The sequence below is a fragment of the Gossypium hirsutum genome, chromosome A04 (genome assembly GCF_007990345.1).
Source record: "Gossypium hirsutum isolate 1008001.06 chromosome A04, Gossypium_hirsutum_v2.1, whole genome shotgun sequence".
In the NCBI taxonomy this organism is placed as follows: Eukaryota; Viridiplantae; Streptophyta; class Magnoliopsida; order Malvales; family Malvaceae; genus Gossypium; species Gossypium hirsutum.
Window position 1 is genome coordinate 15,147,427 of NC_053427.1, and position 13,141 is coordinate 15,160,567.

Consider the following 13,141-nt stretch of genomic DNA (forward strand, 5'->3'; position numbering starts at 1 on the left):
AATATGTGCTAAAGATAACCAAAGGGGAACAAATTAATCAATAAGTAGGGAGAAAACATATGTTCTTTCTAGTATTATTAGTATCTCAGCTTCAGTAGCATCCTATCTTCATATTTTCTTTCATCAAACACAACATCCCTGCTCACCATAATTTTCTTAGAAAATGGGTCATAGATCTTATACCCCTTTTTATTACTACTATATCCAAGGAATATCCAAGGCTACAATCTTTTCTCGAGTTTGCTTCTTTTCACATGCGGAACATAAAAAAAAAGATACAACCAATTACTTTTAAGTGAGAGATTGAAGGTTTGTACTTGAACCATGCTTCAAATGGAGTCTTCTCCTTCACAACCTTGGTTGGAAATCTGTTCAACAGATAGATTGAAGTACTTACTGCTTTAGCCCAAAATTCATTTGATAGCTTGCTTTCAAAAAACTAGCACCTCGCTATGTCCATCATAGTCTTGTTTTTCCTTTCACACACTCCATTTTGTTGTGGAGCGTAAATGTTAGTAAGCTGGTGATGGATCTAAGCTTCTTCACAATAGCTTTTGAACTTGTCTGAAGTGTACTCGGTTCATTATCAAACCTGATCATCTTTAGTTTGCTAACTATTTGATTTTCATCCTGTACTTTAAACTTCTAGAAAACTTATGTTGCATCAGTTTTTTGTTTCAAAAAAAATATTTTTATTCTAAGAGCTTAACAAATTGATACTTAAACTATATCATGATTTCCATATTAGTTTTTGTTTCTCATAAGTGATACCTCAATTATTTTTTTCCCAAGTTGGTATCTCTATTAGTCAAACCATTAGTACCTAAAATATACCCTTTTCCCCAAATTGGTACCTAAATTTTGTTTTGGTTACAAGTGGTATCTAAACTATTATTTCTACCCATTTTATACCAAAATGTTATATTCATTAAAAAAGTTCTACCTAAAAATATAAACACTTAATTTTTTTAATTCTTTCTTTCTTTCTTTTATCTTATTTCTCTTTCTTTACCTTTTATTTATTTATTTCCTTTTTTTTTCTTAATTCTTCCTTTATAATATCTTTCAGTGTCATGAATGCTCGAAATTCACCATCCCAAGGTCAAGACCTTGGCAATTAATTTTGTGTTCAAACTTCACCATCTGTTTGCTCAACCTAATGGGATCAAAAATGTTTTTTCATTGATTAAACCTCTATTTTCAAAATTAGACAGAACTGACCAGTCGACTAGTTCAATTGAGAATCAGTTATAGTATTGGTTTGGAGATAAGATTGAACTAAGTTAAAAAATCTGGTTGAACCAATTTTTTTATTTTTAATTTTTATTTATTTTTATGAATTTTTTAATAATTTATTTAACCTAGTTAAACAACGATTTAAACCAAGATTTGGCAACCTGGCTGGTTCAACCATTGGTCCAGTTCTAAAAACTTTGATTGACTAATAGTTGAACTATCTAACATACCAATTTGAGAGAAAAAGTAGTTTAGGTACCAATTGTAACCAAAAAAAAATCCAAACTAGAATGGAATATCCAAAAAATATCCATCTAACCAATCGTAATGTAGATAGATTCAAATGTAAGTGCAACACTGACGAAGCAGTAGGCATATCCAAAACTAGAAAAGTCACGTGCAACCCTTAAAGATTACCAGATCTCTCACCCCACTAGATTCAAAAGGCAAATCCTAAAATACCCAAAAAAAAAAAACAATGTCTCATTAACACCAATAGAATTAACTATCATCAACCTATAAAAATTAACCAGGAGTCAGGAGACTTCTAGCCAAAATTCCTATAGCACAAAGCCATACTCAATGAAATCCTCCAATCATGCCTTTTAACACAGTCACATAACATGTCAAAGATCTGATTTCAAGAGTGAGAACATCTGCACTATGAGATCACCATATGAAGATCACCAACACTCAACTAAGGTGTCATTCCAACAATTACAAGCATCCCAAAAGAGCCTAGACTCGCTCAAAACCATGCACAAACCCCATGTTAACGTCCTAAATAGAAACTTCTTGTGCCCAATTGCATTAACACCCACGTTCCACACACACAAAAAAAAAAACAATTACAAATTGTATGAAAAAAATCACCCCACCTAATCTTCTTGTTTCGATTTGGATCGGTTCATGATCACCTCACTCTCATGCCCATCACCCCACAAGCCTAATAATTTCTCTAATTCCCATGCTCTTTCAGCTTCCCTTAAGATTATCTTCTTACTATCTCAAATACTAGAATCTGATAAAGACCCATTTACCACTTGACTAGATTTTAGACTTCGCTTCCTATTAATGTTTTTCTCCATATTGTCTCTCTGTTTTTTTTCCCTTTGACATCAAAACTAGTGTTTTTATCCCTCAATGAAGCTTAGTTTCCGATTGGCACCAATCACCTTCATCGTGTTACTAGAAGCAATTGATAGAGAAATCTAACAAGCCAAATTTCTTTCCATGTTTGTTCTTTTTTTTTTTTTTTGGAATGAGAACATTGACCACCTGACTTTCAACTTATATATATATATCATTTCAAAGCAAGAAGAAATAAAAATATGGGTTGGAATGTAGTGTATAAATCATTTTAATACCTATAAATATTCTATTTTATATAGCTTCAAAAAGGGAATGATATTCGATGCACTTTAGTGCATGAGTTTCATTCAGAATTAGTTAATAACAATACAACACCTTATTATTAGGTAAACTAAAAAGTAGTGGACGATATATATATAAATAATAAATTTATTTAAATATAAATATTTTTTTAGTATCTTCTATATCCATTTTATTATTCATATTTGGAGTGACTGCTTCATTCAATCATGTCTTCTCTAAAGTTAGAACTTGTATTCTCTCTTTGAGAGTGCAATGTACCTTATCGTTACACTCAACACTTATTGATATAATTAAATATTAATTAAAATTATTATTTTTCTTGAGTTTTGAGTTTAGAATTTATGGTTTAGGATTTAAAATTTAAGTTTTATATTAATTTTTGAGTTTAAGGTTTATGGAATTCACATCGTGTTTCGAATTTTGGATTTCAAATATTTTGTTTATGTTAAATAAGTTTATTTATATTTATTTATATATTCCCGTTATTTTTTTATTTATAAGTAATAAAATTCTATGTTATTAATCATTAATAGTTAATCAAATATTCACCATGAGATTATATATTTAAACTCAACATAACACATATTCTAGAAATATTATTCTAACATACGCAAAATTCATTACTAGAAAAAATACAAGTATCATTACTAACGACCTGTTTTATGTAATATCAATTGCTTCTTTAAACTTAAACGATAGGAGAGAAGTATAGGAGTCAATATAATGTGTACATTAAGTTAATTATATGAATGATTGATTCATATTAAATATACATACTCATAAAGTTTGTGAAAATTTTGTATGATAAATATATACATAAAATTTTTATACTAAAAAAAATAAAACTTTAGTTAAATTGGTAAAGTTAAAACTTAAAAATCTTAAAGAATTATGTTCAACTATTGGTTTATATTATATTTTATTGATTTTATTTATAATATAAAAAATAATTAAAAAAGGAGTTTATAATTTACTCATCACACCAGTCAATTGGACATATACATATTATATAGTATAAATTTGTAAAAGGGTTGTATTTAGATCAAGTCATTTCAATAACGATAATTTTAAAATTTGAATTTAAAATAAATTCTTAAGGAAGAACTTCACCCTCACTTTTCCAACTATTTGTTGGTTGGTAGACTACTTTTTCTAACTCATCATAATGGCTAAACATTTAAGGCATGTTCTGCAGTACTTACAAAAAATACTTCTGGCTTTAAAAGTATTTTTGAAAGAAAAATTGTGCGAAACAAGTTGTTTTTAGTTGAAATTTTTTAGCTTTTCAAACTAAAAAAGAGAAGTTAAAATTTTTAACTTTTCTACTCCCAAAAGCACTTTTAGTGCTTAATTACTTTTTCACCCCTCCAATAGCATAGTATTTTCCTTTTTTTTCTTGGTGCTTAATTACAAATGTGTTAAAATCATTAATTAAAAATAAAAAAAATATTTTAAAATATTAATTACAAATATTTAATGGTTATATTTAAATATTTAAATATATTCTAATTATATCTTATAAATAATTAATATTTATTGCTTAAAAATATTTAAAATTTATATTCTTATATTAAAATATTAATTATAGTAAATTTTTTATATTCTTACTAAAATATAACAATATTAACTAATTTAAATATTATTTAAATGCATATTTGTTACTTGATAATAATATGTCTAAAATGGACATTTATTTCTTAAAAATACTTTTTGACAGCAATTCTAAACAATCAAATTTTAAACTAAACTTTTCAAAAACATTTTTTTATATCACTTTTTAAAAGTATTTTTCAAAAGCATTAGTCTAGTTTAATGTGAAAATCATCTACCATCCTGACATGTTTAGAGAAAATGAATAGAAGGTTGATTTTGGTTGGTTTTGTTAGAGCTTCATAAGAATATTACTTTCTTCATTAATTTGACCTATTTGTAATACTACTCACTGTATCTTCCGATTTATGACAATGCATTTATTTCTAGTTAAAGGTAAATTTTTGCTTTCTGCATTAATGGGTGCCGATGGTCACTTTTTCTATTGTTTTCTTCAAGAATTTCATTTACTTCTTTTATTATTATTTAATTCTAGTGAAAAAGTTGCTATTGAATATTTGAACCTCTGTGATTGGGACGTTGAAGCATCTATTGACTATTTCTACGACACTCCGGTTCTTGTTGATGACGCACTTTTGGAAGCGCTTTATAATAGATATAAAGGCAAGTTTTTTCCCAATTTATTGCATTTTCTACTTATCGTAGGGTGTACGCATTTTCTTTAGGGCCTTTATGGTTATGCACGTCAATAGTGTAAATGGAACATTGATAGACATCACTACTAAATCACTTGAGATAGTGATATATATATAGTCATATTTTTATTGTGATAAAATATAGAAATTCATTTATCTGTTGCTTACTTTCCATTTATCTATACTTGGCTAAATTTAGTAGCTTGTAGGATCCTTTCTAATAAATTACTTATGTTAATGTGTTACACAGATCCCGATATAGATATGATATTGGTTGATGGTATTACTCTACTATGCAATGACCTTGAGGTAATTTTTTAAAAATATCAAATAAGCCATTGATGCCTAACATTTTGTTAACCCCTTTCTCTTTTGTGTTTCTTTTCTATTATTCCATAGACGCATAACATTCTTTCTATTTCAAAATTTGAATATTTTGACAGGTGGATCCCCAAGATATAATTATGGTATGTCTGCACCCTGAAGTACAATCTCTTATGGTAAAAAGGCATTGGTATGAATAAGGTTTTTTGTTTTTTGTTTGCATGTATGTTCTCCTCCTTATCTTACATAGCTATAATTGCTAAAGGTTTTAATGTATTAACAAGGAACTGGACAAGCTCATAGTCCATGATTGCAAGGACATTTTTAATCCATTGATTTTTTAATTAAATTTCGGATTTAATATTAAAAGTTGAGTGCTTTAAAGGATAGGGTCTATGGTTTTAGGATATAATATTTTAGCATTTAGGGTTTTTATTTTTTTTAAATATTAAAATAATTTTATAAATATCTTAAATCTAAAAAAATAATAAAATCATCATCACCATCATCTAATCACTTACATTTGTCCATGATTGCATGGACTATTAGCAAAGGGTTTTATAGATCATTCTAATTTAAAGTCTAAATTTGTACTAATTATTTCTTATATTATAATTGTATTTTAATAAATATATCATACTTAAAATTTTCTTTTTGTCAACATACTAGATAACCAAATGAGACATGAATTTTAAAATTTACATCCTACATAGTTGTACTATTGACAAATGGAGATCAAGATTTTGTCTCTAATGTGGTATAAGAATAGAAAGATATGAATTTTGGTCCATTAATGTTGCGTGTTGTAATTATTTTAGTAGTGTTTGATAAAAATTATGAATGTCTTGGGCATTTGATGTCAAAATATTATGCTAAAAAATTAAGGAAGTTTGGACCCAATACTACAAATAGTTAGAATCTTGTAGGCCTCATGAAATGGAGAAGAAGGATAGTTACAAGTTTTTGTCATTTAATTTCAACATTTTATGGATAATTATGTTAATATTTTAATAAATTGCAGTTAGTTATCTCATGGCACATGAATGCTTCTACAATGTGTGAATATTCCAAGATGGAGTTTTTACGAGGGTTACAAGAATTAAGGTGGACGTTTGCATCCTTTACTATATCTTCTAAGTTTTAAGTGATATTAGATTCAATGTTTTACCTTCTATAATGAGAAATATTGATAGAAAGATTTACTCTGTCATGGCAGTGTAGATACTGTGGAGAAGTTCCGTGATAAGATTTCATACATTCGCTCTGAGCTGAATGATGCAAGTATGTTTGGCATTCCATGGATTTTCAAGAAATTTATTTTAACTTGTCATGCATGAAATGTAGAAGAAGTGAATGAAAAATTTAGCTTGCAATGCTTCCATCTTTTTTCAATTTCTCTTTCATTATTTTTAACCCAATTAGTCTTTTAAAAAAGAGTAAAATAGCTCTCTTTTTTTAATCAAAATGCTTACTAAAACATTAATTTTTTATTCATTTTGAACAATCTCATTATGAGTTCTAATCATATCTACTCTTTTTGACACAAGTTCTAGAACTACCCATAGCCTCTCCCCAACCCATAAATAAGAGAACAATACACTTCAGTGAACTCCAACACATGTCCTCCTGCATTGGTAATAATGCTCATGCCAATTGAGCTAAGACTCAATCGACCATCAACAAATAGTTTAAAATTATAATTATATTTTAAAACAATAAAAATAATAAAAATTATAAAAAGTTCATAAAAACTAAAAAAAGGCATGAGGTATACATGGATTTTCATACAAGTAGTCATGTTTAAAATTTTAATATTTTAGTCAGTATTTTTGTTAAAAATAGAAATTCGACTCTTTTTAGGATGTTGAGAGCCAAATTGACAAAAGATGTAAACATTGAGAGCTAAATTTGTGTTTTGCTAGAAATATACCCAAACAATTTACTTCTTTTTTCAAATCATTTAGGTTTATTAATATTTTGTGACTTAGCATATTTTTTTCAAGATTCAAATTTTTTTCTCTGGGTGATTGTAGAAAAGTTTCATGACATATACAACTTTGCATTTAGCTGGGCAAAAGAAAAGGTATTATCTTTTCCTGACAACTATCCCTAATAGTAAGTTTCCTCTAGGAAGAAAGACACTTTAGAGCTGATTGAGTAAATAGTTTTTTAAGTAAACTTCATTTGGATCCATATTACACTTTTTTGGAATGGTTTTTTCTTTATCCATGTTAGCAATAAATCACATGCTTTTTTATTTAACTTAGTCAAACATATGTTTTGGTAACTGAACTTAGCCTTAGGGTTCAAATTGATACCTAAGGTTTCTTTTGTCCAATTAAATACCGAAACTTAGCCTCAAAGTTAAATTTGATATCTAAAACTTCTTTTTTATTCAAATTATTACTTGAACTTGACTTTCTAATTCAAATTGGTTCAAATAAGTCATAATAAATTTAGACAAAAAAGATAAGTCCAAGGAGCCAATTTCAAGTGAAAAACAGTCTTATGTACTAGTTTATGTACTAGTTTGGACCTTGAAGCGAAAATCAAAAACAAAAATGTATATTTACCCATATCTATTTTGTTAGATATATTGCTTGATTTTTAAGTTGTAAAAGAACCATAAAAAAATTTGTAAAAAATAATTTTAACCTTTAGATTAATTCTCTAATATTTATATTTAGCAAAAATATATTTTAAGATGTGATTATAATTCTTTTAGAATTTCAATTAGAATGCTAATGTGGTTAAAGTATATATTTCATTGATAATAACTTTATGTAGTTATTAATCTTTTATTATTTATGTTAGGGCCAAAAATCTATGGCATTGGATACTGCAATTGGTATGTGGCGTTTGTTAATTGCTGAGAAGAAGTGTCCTTTGCTTGACCATTGGTGCCAATTTTTACAGGTACTTTTGAAACATAGTGTTCTTTCCATATTATTTTTTGTTAGAAATCTTATTAGAATATGCTATGAGAAATATTTGTTATTGATTCTAGAGAGCTACATCCTAATCCTTAAAGACACTATGAAAGAAAACATCTACCCAAAGTACTACCCTTTATATCATCTCGCAGGACATGACTAACAACCAAGGGAGGACAGTCAAATTTGCATAAACCTGACCATCCATTTACTAGAAAGTTTTGCCATTTAAGTATTCCACCAAATTGCCTTGAAAAACACATGCACCAGTCATTGACGTTCGTAGAGCTCTTTAATGCTCCTTACAATAGAAATAGAATTCAACTGTACAAAATAATCAAACAATAGTTGAATCACTTCAGAATCACCAAACTAAAAAAAATGAATTGATTATATCATGCATCTTATGCTAAAGTAAGGCCATCATACACAATGGAAAGCACAATTTGAATCACTGTTCACATGCATATGTTCCTATTAAACCCACAATCCACTAACCCTTACTATCATGAGTCAACCCTGCCAAAGTTTGATTTGTTCTCAACTCCATACCTTCATTCGTATTAACTTTTTTTCAAACATCCTAAGGAGGTTTTCATGCCACCTGTACAACTTGCATTTTCGTTGGCTTATTCTTACAGTCATTGCTACAATGTTCCTAAACCAACCAAAGGGCAATTATATCATCCAAACAAAAGAATCACCAAAGACAATCAAATTTCTCATTTCCATTGCCAACAAATAATCCCAAATAAATTCCATTCGCATTATTCACCGTAAAATTAAAACTATCTTGAATATTATCAATTAACAAATAGATAAATATAGAAAAGAATGTGGTATAGAATGAAAGTGGTAAAACTTTCTTCCATATGAAGCAACAACTTGACAATCTTGCAAAATATGCAAGCTATTTTCCTTCTTGTTACCACAAATAGGACATAAGGGATCGCTATTCATCCCTATACTAAACCATTCAACATTCGTCAATAATTTGTCTCTAAGCACACACTTCATATTGCATCATCTTTGTTGTCCTTTATATTTCCACATCATCTTCCAAGCTTTATCCATCGAATCCCAGTTGTCTTTAATGCATCTGTTGCATAGAAATATTCAATTTTCAACTCTCTCTAAAAACATATATTCTGCCTTACTAGATACTTCAGTGAGTGACTACTCACGAAATGCAACAGAATAACTTAGCTAAGATAGCTTGCAAAATCATTCCACTTCCAAACATAGACAATGTCCTCCATTATATCATTACACAAATAATAATTTCTTAATGGCTCAAACTCGGAATCCATCTATTGATCCAAAAATTTTTCATCCTTCTATCACCAATTACCAACACAAACTTTCTCTAAGTTCTTTTCACACTTTTGCCAAAGAACGTTATAAAAATGAACAATTACACTTGTTAATGTGTTTATGGTATCCCTTCCAAAACGTATTAATTATGCAGCATCTACACTCGATAAGCCTTTTCATTTGTAAGAATATTGAATTCCGATATCAATAAGAAAGATCAATTCTACTATCATAATATCTTTCACAAGCCTTCCACTATCAATAGGTTGACATGTCTCCTATTTAACAAGAGATGGCTTCCGCTTTCTCCCAGTAGCTCCAAAGAAAAATCCCTAACCAACTTCTCAATCATATTATAACCTTTCACAAGAATCAATGAAGAATGCTTAAGATAGTTTGGAATCTCCGTAAAAACCAACTTCTTTAAAGTAATTTTGCATCTCACCCATTGAATTGCTTTTAACTTTACCAATAACCAACTAGAAAGTGTCTTTAGTAATCTATCTGTGAAAGAGAGGAATACCCAAGTGCTTGCCAAATACGTAACCATTTGGAAACCAAATTTGCTCTTGGAAATCGTATTCATATTCGCATTAGTATTAGTATTAGGAGAAAAAATAATTGAGTTTTTGATGAATTGATTTTGTCATCTAAATAATGACAAAACTATGGACACCACTTTGGCTTGTTCCAAATCTACCTTGCAAAAGTGGACGAGATTGTGTTCAAAAGAGCGATGAAAGATATGGGACAATATTTTCTCCCTTATTGCATTGTGAATGTTGTGATCTAATCTTTTCATTTCAGGGACAAATAGATAAGATGAGAGAGGGCTGCTTTGCCTTACCTAATACCATAGAATTTGCATTGATGCGTATGAGATACATTGAAGAATAACTTGGACTATCCATTGAGGAATTCTAGCTTCATAGAGTATCATCAAGAAAGTCTTATCAAACCCAATCATAAGCTTTCTCTAAATCAACCTTAATGACCATCCACCCTTTTTTAACAAATATTCACTCAAAGAAAAACTTATTAAGTGGTCAATATGTTATTTGTAATGTTTCATTCAACCACAAAACTAGCATGATTAGGGGAAAATATGTATGACATTATCCTTTCAAGCCTATTAACAATTGCTTTCATAATCACCTTGTAAAGAATCAAACCTAGACTAATAGGTTAGAAATGAAACATGGAATTTGGGTTTGTCACCTTTGGATCAAAACCAACAATGTTTTGTTAAGACTTTAACTTAATTTTTGTCTTTATGACACTTATTTCACCATACTAAAAATCAATGCACTAACAATATCCCATTGGCTCTCAAAAAAATGTGCATGCAGACCACACAATCTTGGTGCTTTTAGAGGTACCATATTAAGCAAAGCATGCTTAATTTCCTCGCCTGCTATCTCATACTTCAACACCCTCATATCATATTTTTTGAAAGGCATCCATATAAGGAAAACTTTCTCATTATAATGCCTTCAACTTGTAAAAGTTACTAAATAAAGAAACAACCTCAACTTTCAATATTTCCTCATCATTGCACCAATCACCATTACCAATCCTCAATACTTCAATTTGATTTTCTTCTACAAGGTAAAGTTTGACTATGAAAGTATTTACCATTTCAATCACTTTGAACCAACCTATCAACTTTAGACTATTGTCTCTACAAAATTTCCTGTTGCTCCGAACCCCTTCCAATTTCTCTCGTAAGTCAATATCCAACAAAATCAAATTACTAGATTTGTAAGTCTCTATAGCTTTCTATATGTCTGTTAATCTCCTAATAACCTTCTATTAAAATAGAAGACGATAATGAAAATAGAATGGTCGCAAAAATAAAGATAAAGTAGAACATACAGATTTTACGTGAAAACCTTTTTTAAAAAAAATCATGGGTAGAGGAGAAGAAATTCACTAATATTGAAAAACGAATGATACAAGAGAAGTTCTGACTACATCTATTTAAAGGTTGAAAAACCTAATTCTAATCAATGTCAAATAGAAGAAGTGTAATTCTATACGGATTCTACTTGTGCGACATAGTTCGTACCGCGGGGGCCTCCAGTAATATCATCATCTGACAAAAAAGAAGAAGCGATGGCTGCATCACCAGTAATAGTTGAACCTTGTAAAACATATAACTTGACAGTCTTTCTTTGCCCTTTCATCATAATGAGAGAACCCTTGCTAATCTTCAGAACCCCACTTTCAACTGTATACTTGTACCCTTTTGAATCAAGATTACTCAACGAAATCAAATTCCTTTTCAATTTTGGTACATGTCGTACGCCACTAAGTGTTCTGACAACTCCATTGAATATCTTAACTTTGATCATACCAATACCTATAATTTTATATGAAGCATTATTTCCTATCAAAATAACACCTTCAGACACTGTTTCATATATTGTAAACCAATCCCGATTAGGACTCATATGGAAAGTACAACCAAAACCAATGATCCATTTCTCACTCACTTTAGAGTTGTCGATAGAAGCAACTAGAAGTTCACTATTATTGTAGTTTTCTACAACATCAGTTTCACCAGATTATTCTAGTTGTTTTTCCTTTTGATTCGTTGCCTCTTTTTTTTTATCTTGTTCTGCAACTTATAGCACTCAGACTTAATTTGCCCTTTCTTTTTGCAGAATTTACAAGTTTTACCTCTATTTGAAGATCTAGATCTACTCTTAAATTTACTGCGAGGATTTCATTCCTGTGTGCTCCACGATAATCATTAGTATTTCATTCTTGTCTCTCACAAACAATGAGACCCTCTCCTTGAGAGTCAGATCTGGCCACAAGATGCTTTATCTTGCCATACGACATTAAAGAAGCATAGACTTCATCAACTGTATGTGAGAGATTCGCAACTATACAAAATCATATCTCTAAATTTTGAATAAGACAAGGGCAACGAATAAAGTATAATTAACCCTAAATCTTTTTTATCATACTGAACCTCCATGGCCTCTAGGTCCGAGAGAATTTCTTTAAACACAGTTAAATTTTTGTGCACAGATGCACATACCTCCAAATGATGGGCATAAAAATGTTGCTTCATATGTAACTTGCTAGTTAAGGTTTTCAACATGTATAAGTGCTACAGCTTTACCCATAATGCAGTGTAGTCTTCTCTTTAAACACGACCTGTAGAATTTCATTCGACAGATGCAGATGTAATTGCATTAAAGGCTTTCGATCTTTATGTTTCTTCTCTTCTTCCGTCAATGTCAAAGGCATCTTATCTACCCCTAGCAGGGCATCCTCCAAATCCATTTGCGCAAGAACTACCTGCATCTTTACTTACCACAACACGAATCTGGTGTTGTGATCCAATAACAAAATATCATAATTAATTGTCACCATTACCATGATCTAGACAAGCAACCCAAAAAGCTTGGATACTAGTTTATTAAAATAGATGCCAGTAATGGAAATTTAATGATTGCAAAAATAAAGAAAAATAAGAACACGTATTTTACATGGAAACCCTTTCTGGAAAAAACCAAAAGCAAAGGAGAAAGAAATTCACTAATATTGAAAAATGAATAATACAAGAGGAGTTTCGACTACATCTATTTAAAGGTTGAAAAATCTTAATCTAATCAATGCCAAATAAAGAAAAATAAGAACAAATAGATCCCCTTATTTTACCACTGTATTTTCTTTAAC

At 29.7% G+C, this 13,141-nt stretch overlaps 1 protein-coding gene across 2 annotated transcripts in view; it reads left to right on the forward strand.

The window, feature by feature from the left end:
* Positions 1 to 13,141, forward strand: part of LOC107947874 (DCN1-like protein 1) — a 60,155-nt gene that overhangs the window by 23,583 nt on the left and 23,431 nt on the right. Inside the window, exons 3-10 of one of the 2 annotated variants that reach the window (XM_041110994.1) lie at positions 4,718 to 4,845; positions 5,128 to 5,186; positions 5,321 to 5,344; positions 6,223 to 6,305; positions 6,418 to 6,482; positions 7,235 to 7,284; positions 8,016 to 8,117; positions 12,115 to 12,475. In XM_041110994.1, coding sequence (XP_040966928.1) covers positions 4,718 to 4,845; positions 5,128 to 5,186; positions 5,321 to 5,344; positions 6,223 to 6,305; positions 6,418 to 6,482; positions 7,235 to 7,284; positions 8,016 to 8,117; positions 12,115 to 12,207 — 604 coding nt within the window. In that variant the 3' untranslated portion in view covers positions 12,208 to 12,475. Of the gene's footprint in view, positions 1 to 4,717; positions 4,846 to 5,127; positions 5,187 to 5,320; positions 5,345 to 6,222; positions 6,306 to 6,417; positions 6,483 to 7,234; positions 7,285 to 8,015; positions 8,118 to 12,114; positions 12,476 to 13,141 lie in introns of those variants that run through there. The other variant, XM_041110993.1, reaches the window with a different exon arrangement.